General features: G+C 44.0%; 2 protein-coding genes across 6 annotated transcripts in view; one reads left to right on the top strand and one right to left on the bottom strand.

Annotated features, from left to right (window-relative positions):
• LAMB3 (laminin subunit beta 3) overlaps window positions 1-4,244 on the bottom strand; it is a 60,617-nt gene extending 56,373 nt beyond the window's left edge. For 2 of the 5 annotated variants that reach the window (XM_039230073.1, XM_039230070.1), the window contains exon 1: window positions 4,204-4,239. The gene's annotated coding sequence lies outside the window, so the exon portion shown is untranslated. Of the gene's footprint in view, window positions 1-4,052; window positions 4,086-4,127; window positions 4,141-4,203 lie in introns of those variants that run through there. The other 3 variants (XM_039230074.1, XM_039230072.1, XM_039230071.1) reach the window with 3 other exon arrangements.
• A 92-nt stretch (window positions 4,245-4,336) lies between these two features.
• G0S2 (G0/G1 switch 2) lies at window positions 4,337-5,325 on the top strand. The gene is made up of 2 exons (XM_039230054.1): window positions 4,337-4,479; window positions 4,627-5,325. The coding sequence occupies exon 2, from the start codon at window positions 4,645-4,647 to the stop codon at window positions 4,954-4,956; it is 312 nt and encodes a 103-aa protein (XP_039085985.1). The 5' UTR covers window positions 4,337-4,479; window positions 4,627-4,644; the 3' UTR covers window positions 4,957-5,325.
• Window positions 5,326-14,129: the final 8,804 nt, after the last annotated feature.

Here is a 14,129-nt window from a genome sequence, read left to right as displayed (position 1 = left end):
TGAAGCTTAGCATGAAAGACAACACAAAAGCAAACCAACAGTTACATCAATATAAAGTCAGGTACTAAGTGTATGAAGAAAATAAGTAGGGAATGCTGGGATAGAGCCGTCAGGAAAGGCCTCTCTAAGAAAACAGCACAGGATTTCAGGCCCAGAGAATGTAAATGGGTAAAATGGAGATGTCGCTGCTAGCCACAAGGATACCGAGGTGACTTCGTTTATAAAAGTGCAGAGACTATCAGGAGTCTTGTTTAAAGTGTGATAAAAGCAGGAGATCCACACAGAAATGTCTAGCCTCTAGAACTCTAATCTACAAAAACAGAGAAAGATAAAGGTTAGAATGTAGATTTAAAAATCATCCATTAAGGGCCTCCTGGGTGGATCCATTGGTTAAGTGTCTGACTTCAACTCAGGTTACGATCTCAAGGTTTGTGAGTTCAAGCCCCGCATTAGGGCCAGTGCAGAGCCTGCTTGGGATTTTCTGTCTCTTCCTCTCTCATTCTGCCCCTGCCCCACTCGCTGTCTCTCAAAATAAATAAATAAACTTTTAAAAATAAATAAATAAAATAAAATATGTTATTCTAAAAACATATAAAAATAAGATAATAAATAAAAAATAAAATAAAAATCATACATTGGTATTTGAGAGATGAGAAACCTCTCTAAAACCAGAGTACCTGAGATGAAAGTAACTCTAACAACTGAGTGTAAGATTTACAAATGATTTTATTCTGTCTTCTATAATGGATGATCCTCTCCCTCCTGCCTCTGGAATACCAGGGGTGGGCGGTGACTTTGGTAGGCAGCAAGGAGCTGGTAACAAAATAATACTACTAATCATTGAGACTCATATACAACCAATCATCCAAAAGCCTTGGTCTACGGTTCCTTCAATGTCCAAGGCACAGTTGTTGGTACAGCTCTATCCCTCTTCTGCACTTATCACTAGGACTCTCTGTTGTCCCTTTGTGATTGTTACCTCTGCAGATGGTTGTGGGTGTTTTGTTTTTTTAATGTTTATTTATTTTTGAGAGAGGAAGAGAGACAAAGCATGAGTGGGGAAGGTGCAGAGAGTAAGAGGGAGATACAGAATCCAAAGCAGGCTCCAGGCTCTGCACTGACAGCAGAGAGCCCGATGCAGGGCTCGAACTCACAAACCATGAGATCACAACCTGAGCTGAAGTCAGATGCTTAACCGACTGAGCCACCCAGGCGTCCCGGCTCTGGGTGTTTTAATGTTTGGGAGAATGGGATTTGGAAAGCAAAATAAACAAAAAATTTTTTTAACTTTTTTTTAAATGTTTATTTATTTTTTGAGAGAGATGGGGTGCAAGAGGGGGAGGGACAGAGAAGAGAGAGAGACACAGAATCCAAAGCAGGCTCCAGGCTCTGAGCTATCAGCACAGAGCCTGACATGGGGCTTGAACCTATGAACCATGACATCATAATCTGAGCTGAAGTCGGACGCTTAACCAACTGACCCACCCAGGCGCCCCTGTAAACAAAAATTGTTTAAGTTTATTCATTCATTCATTCATTCATTCATTTAGAGAATGAGTGGGGAGGGGCAGAGAGAAGGAAAGACAGAATCCCAAGCAGGTTCCAGGCCATCCACACAGAGTGCTACGTGGGGCTCAAACTCAAGAACAATGAGATCATGACTAGAGCTGAGATCAGGAGTCAGATGCTTAACTGACTGAGCCACCCAGGCACCCCCAAAATAAACACATTTTAAACTAGCTTTTCCAACCTTCCTAGAAATGGCAGAATTAAATGTTAGGATAGTCTCAAGGGTAGGGTGACCAGCTCTCCCAGTCTACCCAGTACTTGCCCACTTTCAAACCTGTTAAGTCCTGCACTCAGGGAAAGTCTCCAGCCCTAGGCACACTGAAATGATTGATCACCCTGTAGCTGGTCTGGCCCTCGGAGCTATAACCTGTGTCTGACCTGCGTGATGCAACACAGGCTTTACATCTCTAAAGTGACATCAGCACAGTTAAAGCACATGCTTAGTTTCCCAAGCCCTACCCAACCCGATACTCTAGAAGTTGGGTTCTCTTGCTCCACTAGACAGAGAAGCTGTCAGAAATTCCTAAACATGAGGTGGCCCTGGATTCCTCAGCCTTTGGTTCCCACCGTCTCCTACTCAGGCCCACCTACCACCTAAACCAGAAGCACCAAATGCACTGGGCAACCCCAATCCATATCACCTGCGGCTGTGTCTGTCCCCACCTGGCCGCCAAGCTGGTGGAGTCTGGGGGTTAAACTCAGATTATCAAAGGTGGGGTCTGGGGGTTAAACTCAGATTATCAAAGAGGGGAAGAGAGGAACTCATCTGAGATGGTGACGTGTTCTACCACAGCAAATCACAAGAAAGGGGAACTGTAGGTAAATTATTGTCTGCTGACCTTGGAAGACATGCGGTTTTCGTCTTTGAGTTACGGAAATACCGGAACTGCTTACCACTGAGTCAATTTCGGAGTTTTGGGTCGAAAGCTGGGCTGAGTCACCTTCAGAGAAGAAACCAGGTGAAAGCTCTGATATTAAGGTACATATCATACACTCTTCCAGAGGCCACAATGTTTGGAACACTCACAAATCTTAAGAAAGCTCATGTATCATTTCTGCCAGATTATTAGAGACTTCTCCAAAATTATAAGGAAGATTCATAGAAAATGCCAAGATTGATATTAATCTCAAATTGGTCCCTTGTTGCAGAAATTTCCTGACTGGCAACATTAAAAGAACAATAAGCACAGGACACACCCCTATTTGGCCCCATGTCACCTTGACTGCTTGTGTGCAGACTAAAACGTAGAATTTTACAAAAGCTATTTAAGTAACCTTGTCCAATCTGCATGCAGAGCTTATTACCTGAAATACTAATAGCCAAGGCAAAGGGTAGTTATTGTTGCCTTTTTTAACCAAATTGGGAAATTGCCTCAGTCCTTCCCCCTGGCCCAAAAAAAGGATTACTGTTAAAATTTGCAAGACCTCAAACACTTGATCTCTGAAGCCTCCCTTTACCCAGTCCCTCCTCACAGGACTCGGCCTATGACAGGCTGTTGCAAGATTGCATCACTGACCTTTACAGTTTTCTGGCCAGTCTGATTTCCCCCTCCTCCTCCTAACCTCTCCCTTCACTGCTTGCAGCCCTTTGGCCCACTTGCCTCTGCTTTTCCCCTCTTGCTAGCTAACTCTGGTAAATGGATAACCAAAGCTTTATCCTTACACCCTCTACTCCAAGGTGATGATGTTTTCACCGCAGCCAAAATGTATCTTAATCTCCTCACGCTTGCTTCCAAGAGTGCGCGCTCGCTCTCTCTCTCTCTCTCTCACTCTAAGTCTTACTTAAGTAATCTCTACTCCTAAAGTCTGGCTCAAACTCACGACCCTGCGAGTAAGAGTTGTGCCCTCTTCTGACTGAGTTAGACAGCCCCCCCACCCAAGAATTCTCTCTTTAGCTCTTACCCAAACCATCTATTCTAACCCTTCTGCCCCTATTTCCATAAGCTGAACTGGCACAGTGGTATTTCACCCCCAGACCCAGGGAAGTGGCAAATAATTATTGAGAGCATAAACTATTATGTGCATTCCAGACCAGCAGAGGAAATTTACCAACAGCCCCTTCCACCTTGACGTCACCTGGCCCCCAAACTGCACTTCTCGAGGAGGAGTGGGGATCACTGGGTTCCATGGCAGTTCTCTGACACAAACAAAGACGCATCACACATCAACTGCAATAAAGGACACCCTCGATACATAGTTAATCTATCAAGCGACCCTAGCAATGCAAGCACCTGTGAATAAAACCAGTCAGGCCGGAAAGAAACACAAGCACACGCGGAACTTGGAGACCCGTTCTGTTCCTTACCAGGATCCCTCCCCAAGCCTTCTCCCCTCCGATCCCACACCTGTGGGAAGACATAACCCTTAGGAATAAAAACTAAAGATTTTCCGGTTGGGTAGAAACCCCACCCCACCTCAACCCATGTCCTCCGAGGGGTTCCTCTCGGGCCGCCCCAGACAAGGGAAGCTGTGCACCCACTCACACTACTTAAGGAAGAGTCACGTCGGAAATGCACGCGATACCCAGGGTTCCGGGTCCTCCTCACCCTTGTGCGTACCCGGAGTGAGACCTCCTGCCTCCCGGCCGCCCCCCACCCCGCACGCCCACCAAGGTCTCCCCCGCCCAGGACTCACACCGCCCGGGCTTGCACTGCTCGCGGTCGCCTCCCCTCGGGCCTTCCCGGCCCCTCCCCCTCCCCGCCCCTGGCCCCCGGAGCCTGAGAGGCGGGTCTCAGAGGAAAGATATAAGCGGCCCCGGGACGCTGCCAAGGTGCCAGCTGCGGAGTCTCCACCTGGAAGAGCCGCGGCTGCCCAGGAGGAGAACGCAGGGGCCGGCCGGACCCCGGACGCGCTGACCGCCCCCCGCCCCCGCCTCCCCGCGCTGCCTCCGGCTCTCGCCGCGCCTGCCAGGTGAGCCCCGCGGGGCAGAGCGGGGTTGGGCAGGGCCCCGGGCGGGTCCCCCGTGCTGCGGGACACGCGAGAGAGGGGTGCTCGGGAAGGCTGGAGCCGTCCTAACGTGGCTGACCGGCCCCCTTCCCTGCGCCGCTCCTCCCGCAGGTCACCCCCGTGCCCGAGATGGAAACGGTGCAGGAGCTGATCCCGCTGGCCAGGGGGATGATGGCCCAGAGGCCCAATCGGAAGCTGGTGAAGCTGTACGTGCTGGGCAGCGTGCTGGCCTTCTTCGGCGTGGTGATCGGCCTGGTGGAGACGGTGTGCAGCCCCTTCACGGCCGCCAGCCGCCTGCGGGATGAGGAGGCCGCGGTGGCCGAGCTGCAGGCCGCCCGGGAGCGGAAGGTCCTGGAGACCCGGGCCCTGCTAGAGAAAGGCAGGCAGCAAGAGGCCGCCCTCCGCAGCCGGGCGCTCTCCAACCGGCTGCACGCCTCCTAGGACCCTTGGGAGCTGGCGGAGGGAGGGGACAGATAGCCTGAGCGTGAGAAGAGCGCGCGCGCGTGGGGTCAGGCCCAAGTGCGAGAGAGCAGGAGTCCTGTGCTGTTTGGACTTGCATCTGAGAAGCCACTGACTTCTAGAACTGAACTACCACACGGATCCACCGAAAGAAGTTTGGGATTGAGTTTTGCTGCTGTGCAGCATTGCAGGAGGACACGTGCAAAACTATGTGTCTTTGAGCTATCTGAGTGCACCCACCATTTGCACTAGGGTGGAAGGAGGGGAAATGCTTTTTATATCATTATTATTATTATTATTATTATTACTACTACTACTACTACTACAGTGACCATCATTTTGCATTTTGAAATAAAAATCTTTTTTATACTGTATCTCAGTATATGATTCCGTGAGCATGTTTCCCTGTGTGCACAGGTAACAAGAAGGGTGAGCAAGCTGGTGAAGGGGCGTTAGCTCTGTGGGGACAGCAGCTCCCTGAAGGTGAGGCAGCATTTCCTTCACTGTTAGGGACCCTGATATTCATATTACATGCTTGTAGGTGTGCTGAGGATTTAAGTTTCACGTTAGGGGTGGCAGGAGAGAAACTTTTGTACCTCGCAGCAGACTTAGCATTTTAAGATCAGAAGACAAATCAACTTCTGAGCTACAGTACACTAATAGATACAGATTAGCTCTAGGGTAGAAAGGCTATTTGCCACCTCACACCTGACCAGAGGCTCCTATGACTGATAACTTTCTTCTATTTTTTAAAATGTTTTTTTTTTTTTTTTTTTTTCCGAGAGAGAGGGACACACAGAATCCGAAGCAGACTCCAGGCTCTGAGCCATCAGTACAGAGCCCAAAGCAGGGCTCAAACTCAGGAACCCCAAGATCATGACCTGAGCTGAAGTTGGACACTTAGCCCATGGAGCCACTCAGGCACCCGTCTTCTAACTGTATCATAATAAAAGGGAAGGGAATGAAGCCCCAGCTTCCTAGCTGGTAGGGATAGGGAAAGTAAGTTCCCAAGAATGGCTAACTGGGTCTCTAACATTAGCCAACCTTCCTCCTTATCAACTCACATCATAGTAAGAAGCTCTGGGTTAGAAAGAGAAAAGACTGGTTAACACCTATCTGAGTCCTCTTCCTCCAGGGAAAAAATATAATCTTGTGATCAAGGTCCTTATCTTCCTCTTCCTCTTTAGTGTTGGTTGAAATTATCAAGTCCTGAGCAAATCATAGGTTCTTAATAAATACTTGATTGTTCAAGTAATCTATTTATGAAGTTAGAGCACTGATACTCAATGGAACAAGAAGTAATTTTGTCCTGTCTCCCCCCTCCCCCGCCCAGGAGACATTTATGGTTGTCTGGTAGGGAAGGAAGGGCATTACTACTAGCATCTAATGGTTTAGGGCTGCTAAACATCTTATAATGCACAGGCCCCCTTGCCCACTACAAAGAATTCTCCAGTCCAAAATGTCAATAGGGCTGAGGTTGAGAAACCCCTGGTTAAAGGCAAGGAAGAAAAAATGGTTTGCTTAATAGTTCCAGAATCCAGGTTTTGAGGTGGTCTCGAAAAAACTATGGTTGTCACCAAATATAAGTCTCTCTCCCAACACAGGGACAAAAATGGTCCTTGGCCCTATCCTGATTGGCAACTTTATCATCAACCTAGGAGAAATGACAGAACGTATACTTACCAATTGTGTTGCTGATGCAGAGCTGAGACAGTGGAGTCGGGATTCAAAACGACTCAACAAAGTTAGAACCATGCACTGAAGCTAACCAATTGAAACTGAACAGGGAAGAAGAGAGAGTACAGAATTAATTCCAAAAATCCAGTTGCATGGCCACAGAATTGTAAAGGTTTATTCTAGCAGCAGATCATGTGAAAAAGACCTAGGTGTTTTCACTAATTACCAGCTCAATATAAGCTCAATATAAGCCAACAAGGGCCTGCTGGAAAACCTACCATCTTATTAGTAGCAGAGGAATGTCATGAAAAGGGGGCACAGAGGTTTTGTTTTACTTTATAATCTGGCAGGCAGGAAACCAAAGAACTTAAATAAGATTGCCTGGATTTGCTTAGGTTTGCATTCTGACTCCTCCATTTGCTAGCTTTAAGACCTTGAACAAATTACTTAAAAATTCTCTGCTTCAAGGTAGTTAAGTTCCTTCCCCATCTATGCAATTGTGTCTTCCTTGTGGGATAATTTCACTAATTAAATGAGATAATGCATGTAAAGTGCTTACAGCACTACCTGGCTTACAGTACGCTTACAGCCAATGAGAGTTATTATTATATTTCAAGAGACACCTGATAAACAAAAACCTTAGACCAGAGTGACTTAGGGATAAAAAATCCAGAAACCTTGTCACCTACAGAACAATTGGATAGACCACTAGAGAAGTTACAATACAATACTGTCACATAACAATTGCCTCCAAATATTTAAAGGGCCGCCATATTGATCCAATAAAGTCAGTAAAATAGATTTATTTGATGTGGCTTGAAAATGCTAAAAGTAGCAAATAGAAGTACAAGGAAGCAGATCTTAGGTCATTAAGAAATCAGAATTGTCCAAAATATGAATTTCTTTGTGATGTACCTCATTACTTAAAGCATGCAAGCAGAGATTGGAAATCATCTGCGAGGGATGGTATAAACTGGAAAGGAGATTTCTGAACTTGGAGGGAGATTAGTCTTATGACCTTTGAGGTCCCAACCAATTATAAGATCCTGGGATTCTGTTTAGTACAATCACAAAATAGAGGATGTATTTCCTGTTCCAGCCTGCTTCTCTGAACCCATCCCTCCCCCACACCACACACACTGTCTCTATGTTTCCAGTGTCTCTGTGTTCTTTTTCTCAGCATGTCGCCAAATATTTTCCTTCTTGCTGGATGACTATCAAAAATAATGAATTTAATTCCAAAAATAAACTATTTCTTGATTAAGTTATCCAACTAATGCTTTTGCTTCTTAGGAAACACCGTAACCAGTGGTTGAATCTCATGGTTCTCAAACTTCATCATAGTGAAACACTTATTAGTCATGTTGCTCTTTACAAAACACCACAAAACTCTGATCTATTAATATAAGTAAATATGTAATTTTATGTCGCATCAAATTTCAACTTACATTATGTTCTAGTGAAAACAAATAGTTGGTATCAACTGTGAGAATATTAAAAAGTTGCCACAGGGGCACCTGGGTGGCTCAGTCGGTTAAGCATCTGACTCTTGGTTTGGGGCTCAGGTCATGATCCCACAGTTAGTGGGTTAGTGAGTCCAAACACTACATCAGGCTCTGCGCTGACAGCATGGGGCTTGCTTGGGATTCTCTCCCCTATCTCTGCGCCTCCCTGGCTCTCTCTCAAAATAAATGAATAAACTTAAAAAAAAAAAAGTTGCAGGGCACCTAGATGGCTCTGTCGGTTAAACTTCTGACTTCAGCTAGGTCATGATCTCGCAGTTCATGAGCTCAAGCCCCACATTAGGTTCTCTGCTGACAGCTCTGAGCCTGGATGGAGCCTGCTTCAGATTCTGTGTCTCCCTCTCTCTCTACCCCTCTACCACACATACTGTCTCTCTCTCAAAAATAAATAAACATTAAAAAAAATTTTATGTTGCCACATTCTTTGGACAAGTTTGATTGTTCCTATAATCATGGTATCCAGAATCTTTTAATCTATTGGCTCAATCAATGACCACCCACCTCAGTTAACACTCTTTTACAAAGCCAATCAGTCAGTGATAGTCCCTAACTTCTGAGGGTCAACCAACCAGTAACTGACTCACCCCATAAATACATTTCAGAGTGCTGGGCAGTCAACAAGTAAATATACTTCTATATATGATGTCAGCCTACTTAAATGTGGGGAAGTGAGCCAATCTCTGAATTTCTTGTTTCCCAAAAGACAACACATGGGCTTACTGGGTTCATTGTACCCAAATTCTATCTGTCCTTCCTGTCTGCTGCCAGCTGAGTCAGTTCCAAAAATAATCTGAACTCCAGTGGTTTCACTGACTTCTCACCACTTATATGATTTATAACCAAGTAGATCTTCATATAAAATCGTTAGACCACAGTGTTTGTATAATTTGATATTTTAGTTTACAGGTGTACATGCTAGTTAATAATTATATCTAGGCCTTCGTATAAGGTCATTAGACCTTTGGTTTGGGAGATATTCCACTGGATAACAATTTTTATCATTAAACTGCTTATTCCCCTGCTGCTCCTTTTCCCTTTGTTTTTGTTTGTCTCTGGCATAAAGTCTCATCTTAGGTGTTTTTGTTTTGTTCTGGAACACCTTATTTCTGATATACGTATACGGGAGTGTTTCATAGGGAATGGCTCAATAAGCCATCAATCCAGTCCAAGTTGGCCTAAGGGATAACAGCTGGAGACCCATTAGATGGATGCCTAATTCAGGAAAAGGCAATTGGCCAAACTTAGCTTTGGGTCCCCTACAAAACTTTCACGAGGGCACTCTCTGTCCTGTCAACAAGTGAAAGAAGGTCACTTTTAGTCCGTATTCCAGAGTCAAACATTGTCAGGTCATTGACTGCTTGGCCCTTTCCTAACCTTTGCTTAGAAAGGGCACCCAAGGTATCATTTAGGGGCACACACTGTTACTAAACAGCCTCTTTTGTCTTTCCTGGGTTGTTTTACATCAAAATTGCAACCTCCTCTTAAAAGAACTCCTGCTTCGCATATAAAACTACACTGTGATCTTAACTCTCCTGCTTCCTTTGATAAAGGACAAAAACTTTGAGTTAGAATAACAATGGCCATCATGAAGGAACTTTTGACATGTCAAAATTAGTAAATTAATTCATTTAAGAGGAATCCCAGAATAAATTAATACACTTAAGATGATCTCCAGAAATCTAAAGAGTCAGTAGTTTACTTCTTTTTAATTGGTATGCTGAGGCCTAAAAAGCAAAATTCTAACTCCAGCATGGTCTCTCTCAAAGACTCTGATACCTTCTGAAACCCACTCTCATTTCATTTCTCTCTCTACTCATCTTTACCTGACCTTCTATATAAATCATCCTTTTATCAGGTTTTTCTCTGGGGGAAAAAAAGCCATCATGTGTAAAATCGCTAAATTTTAGGCAGTCCTAAAGAAGTTGGGTGAACCGTTTTAAGGGCTGTGTTGTTTGTTTCTTTTGTTTTTTGATTTAAAAAATCGAATTTTGGGGACACCTGGGTACCTCAGTTCATTAAGTGTCTGGTCCCTCAGTTCGTTAAGCATTTGAATCTTGATTATGGCTCAGGTCCTGGTCTCATGGTTTGTAAGATCAAGCTCCACATCTGGCTTTGTGCTGACAGTGTGGATCCTGCTTGGAATGCTCTCTCTGCCTCTGTTTCTGGCCCGCCTCTGCCCTCTCTCTCCCAAAAATAAATAAATAAAAATTTAATAAAAAATAAATGAATTGATTTTTTAAATTTTTTAAATTATTTTTTTAATGTTTTATTTATTTCTGAGAGAGAGAGATAGCATGAGCAGGGGAGGGTCAGAGAGAGGGAGACACAGAATCTGAAACAGGCTCTAGGCTCTGAGCTAGCTGTTGGCACAGAGCCTGACGTGGGGCTCGAACCCACGAACCATGAGATCATGACCTGAGCCGAAGTCTGATGCTTAACTGACTGAGCCACCCAGGCACCCCATTGATTTTTTTTGTAAAGGAGCTAAATTTAAAACCTGATCTGGAACCATATTAAGAGATATAATTTAAAAATTTCCTAAACCTAGTCAGGGAGAAATTTGTTAAATAATTCAAGATCTTATTGGGTACTTATTACTCTGGATTACAGATCTGTACCAAGTAGTTCAATCAATTGTTAGTCCTTCAACTGTAGAAAAATATTTAAAAGCAGTAGGGAAGAAAGGAAAAATTTAAATAACTCAGCCATGTAAAATGAAAGAAAAAAGTGCCTTAAGAAAGCAAGAAAAAATAGAAAATACAGTACAAAAGACAATTCCAGAAGCCTTTCTTTTAAAGGTACATTGGGCAAAGTAAAGTTTAAAATTATAAGTTAAATAAAAATGAAAACAGACTTCAAGAAATTTTCAGAGTATTCTGGAGTAGACCCAACAATGGAAGTAAAGAAGACATGTCTTTTTCAGTTCTTTTTTCTTTCTCTTAGGGCTCAAATATAAATTAGGGGATTTAATGAGAGATAGAAAATAATCCCAAATGTCCAATATATGGCTAAACATTTTCAGAGAGCCTTAGAGGGCAAATAAGCTAGAAATCAATAGAACGTATGGTTTGCTAGATTAAAAAACAAAACACTGTTTCCTGAAAAAAAAAACAAGTCAAAGAACCCTTCTATCTTTTAAGAATTGAGAACCTAGGGGTGCCTGGGTGGCCCAGTTGGTTAAATGTCTGACTCTTGATTTTGGCTCAGGTCATGACCTTACCCTGAGCTGACAGTTTGGGATTCTCTCTCTCCCTTTCTCTGCCCCTCCCCCTGCTCAAGCTCACATTCTTTCTCTCTCTCTCTCTCTCAAAATGAATAATCATTAAAAAAAAAAAAGAACTAGGAGCCTATAGATAAGGATACTTAAAGTTAGTGCAAGCAAAACCATTGCTGAAAGAACCAATGTTCCATTTTGACTAAGAAACAGAAAGATGACTATCCAAAATCTGTACAGTGATGCTGCTCCAAGAGAGGCATTAGCACCCAACAAATTTTATTAGCATCCAAAATTCCTTTAAATGTATATACCCCCAAATCTCAGAGACACCACTGTTTGTGCCAATCATACTCTCCATCAGGGCGAGGTCTAGCTTGGCTAGCCCTCCGTTCCAGCTCCTACACTAGTGCCCGGCATAGGGTAGGTGCTCATTAAATATATGTTGAATAGTGAATAAATAAATGGATAAAGAAATTGAACTTTAAAAAAAAACTTTAATGTTTATTTATTTTTAAGAGAGAGAGAGACAGAGACAGAGCATTGTGGGGAGGGGCAGAGAAAGAGGGAGAAACAGAATCAGAAGTAGGCTCCAGGCTCTGAGCTGTCAGCACAGAGCCCAGTGCAGAGCTGGAACCCACAAACTGTGAGACCATGTCCTGAGCTGGAGTCAACGCTTAACCAACTGAGCCACCCAGGCACCCCAAGAAAGTGAAGTTTTTAATTAGCACACTGTTGTTCATGTTTATTCCAAAAGAACAAGACTTCTAAACTGGGGTATGATCCTTCAACATTAATTGGTGTGAATCAGGCTGAAATTATTGTGGAATAATATGGGGATATGTGGAAAAATATGTGGGATCTCGACCCCATCGAGATCTTGTTGCAGGTTCCTGTCTTCCCCTCTACCGTCTACACTCTGCTCCTGCTGATGTGATCACCATAGCCGTTTATGTCACTTAGAGGACTTCCTAAGGAGTTTATAATTGAGAAATGTGTAAACACACAGGTCTCACAGAATACACTGATTCTAGAGGCTCTCCTGGTGGGAAAGGAAATTGGTCCAAACCCAGTTCTTGTTTCAGTACTTTCCTCTGAGGCAAAGCCAGGAATGTGAGAGTGAGCTTTTGTAAGGGTGGGACAGGGGTTCTGCCTAGTGTGCTTCTGGCATGTGGAAAGCTAACAATAGTAATGGATAAGTCTCCAGGGCAACCAGGACCACTTTCAATCCTTCCCACCCAGGGCTGCTCTGCCTGTTGGGGAGCCCTGGCAAGGACTGACCGGCTCTGGCTTCCCTTTGGGGCTCCACTCCCAGTGCCTCCTGGCTACAAGCTCTGTCCCAGCATAAGAGCCTTCTTCCTTGGCCTGGGTTTCACCTTCTTGTATCAGGTGGCAGACCAGCTGGTTCCAGTCCCGAATCAGGTCTTCTGACTCCTCCCAGAAACCAACCAACTTCAGAGCAGGAAATCCTGCCCCTCCCCAAAGAGTGGGAAACCGCAGAGAAAGAGAGAGATGAAACAGAAGGGAAAGCAGAGGAGGAGGGAAAGGGAGAAAAGAAGCAAAAGGAAAAAGGAGATCAATAAAAAGAAGTCAAACTTGGTTGAAACCTCAAGGTAAGACTTTTTAAAATCACATTATATATAATAGCATCACTATTTGTATCACGGCCTCGTCCGTAGTAGGTCCTCGAAAAAACGCTGTTGAAGTAATTCATCTATTAGAATAAACTGGAGGCTAGGCTGAAGAGAGATTTCAATGTCAAATGCTGGTCAAAAAAAAAAATGCCCGATGCGATTTGAAATGTGTAGGAGGGAAGATATGATAAGATGCAGATGGAATCAGGCGTCTGTTACTGGCACGGAGAGCATTCTGATCATTTTGGGACAGAAAGTTAAGTTGGAACAAAAAGTTGCAAAAATAGTTTTAAAAACTCTGCCTGTTCTTTTGAAATCATACAAAAATTGTGGGTCGTAAGCATTTAAAAAAAAAAAAAAACTGGCTTTCAACCGATGACAGAGCACAAACACCAGGCTGTATCTTGGGAGTTGCTGAGAACGCTGATATCTGCATTCTGCATCCGATCATCAGCTCTTTCAGGATTATTAATATTGAAACTGGGAGCCTTGAGGAAGGCTCATTTTGTCACAAGAAGTCTTGTTCAATGCACCTAAGGAGGCCTAAAGTTGTCAATCAGAATTCTCCACGTGCTGTTCACCTATGCCTTAGCCCCAGTCCAGCCTGACTGCTCAGGATCCTGACACTCCGAGCCTTAAATAGGCCTGTTCAGGGAGAATTCAAAGGCAAAGGCACTTCTTTTAGGTCAGTTAGAGAAACCCAGAGAAACCCGACAGCAACAGGAAATGCCATTCCCTACCCCCAAGTGTTTACCCAAACCCTCACTTGCCATCAACAGACAGTACCATCCAGAAGGTTGTAGTTGACCAATCCAGTCACTTGGAGGGATTAATGTAGCTGGACTCACGGTCTCATGTTTTGGAAAGCATCTATAGGTAATGATGATGTGTTTTCACAACAGTTGGCTTTTAAGAGTCCACACTCCCCCAATCTTTCCAACAGTGTGTAACATTTCAAAGGACACATTTGGAAGTTTTTGATGGGGGGTTCGTTTTGTTTTGTTTTGTTTTGTTTTGTTTTGTTTTGTTTTGTTTTTGGTGTCAGCATTTTTCTTTGGGGTTTGTGTGAGTAAATCAGCCCAAAGCTGAAAGGAGAATGGAAGAGGT

This window comes from Hyaena hyaena, unplaced genomic scaffold (genome assembly GCF_003009895.1).
Source record: "Hyaena hyaena isolate Hyena2069 unplaced genomic scaffold, ASM300989v1 scaffold_43, whole genome shotgun sequence".
In the NCBI taxonomy this organism is placed as follows: domain Eukaryota; kingdom Metazoa; phylum Chordata; class Mammalia; order Carnivora; family Hyaenidae; genus Hyaena; species Hyaena hyaena.
Note: the sequence above shows the minus strand (reverse complement) of the source record. Positions and strands in the feature narration are given on the sequence as shown.

Excerpts from the sequence above, each read along its gene's own strand:
- G0S2 (XM_039230054.1), top strand. The coding sequence starts at position 4,645 with ATGGAAACGGTGCAGGAGCTGATCCCGCTGGCCAGGGGGATGATGGCC.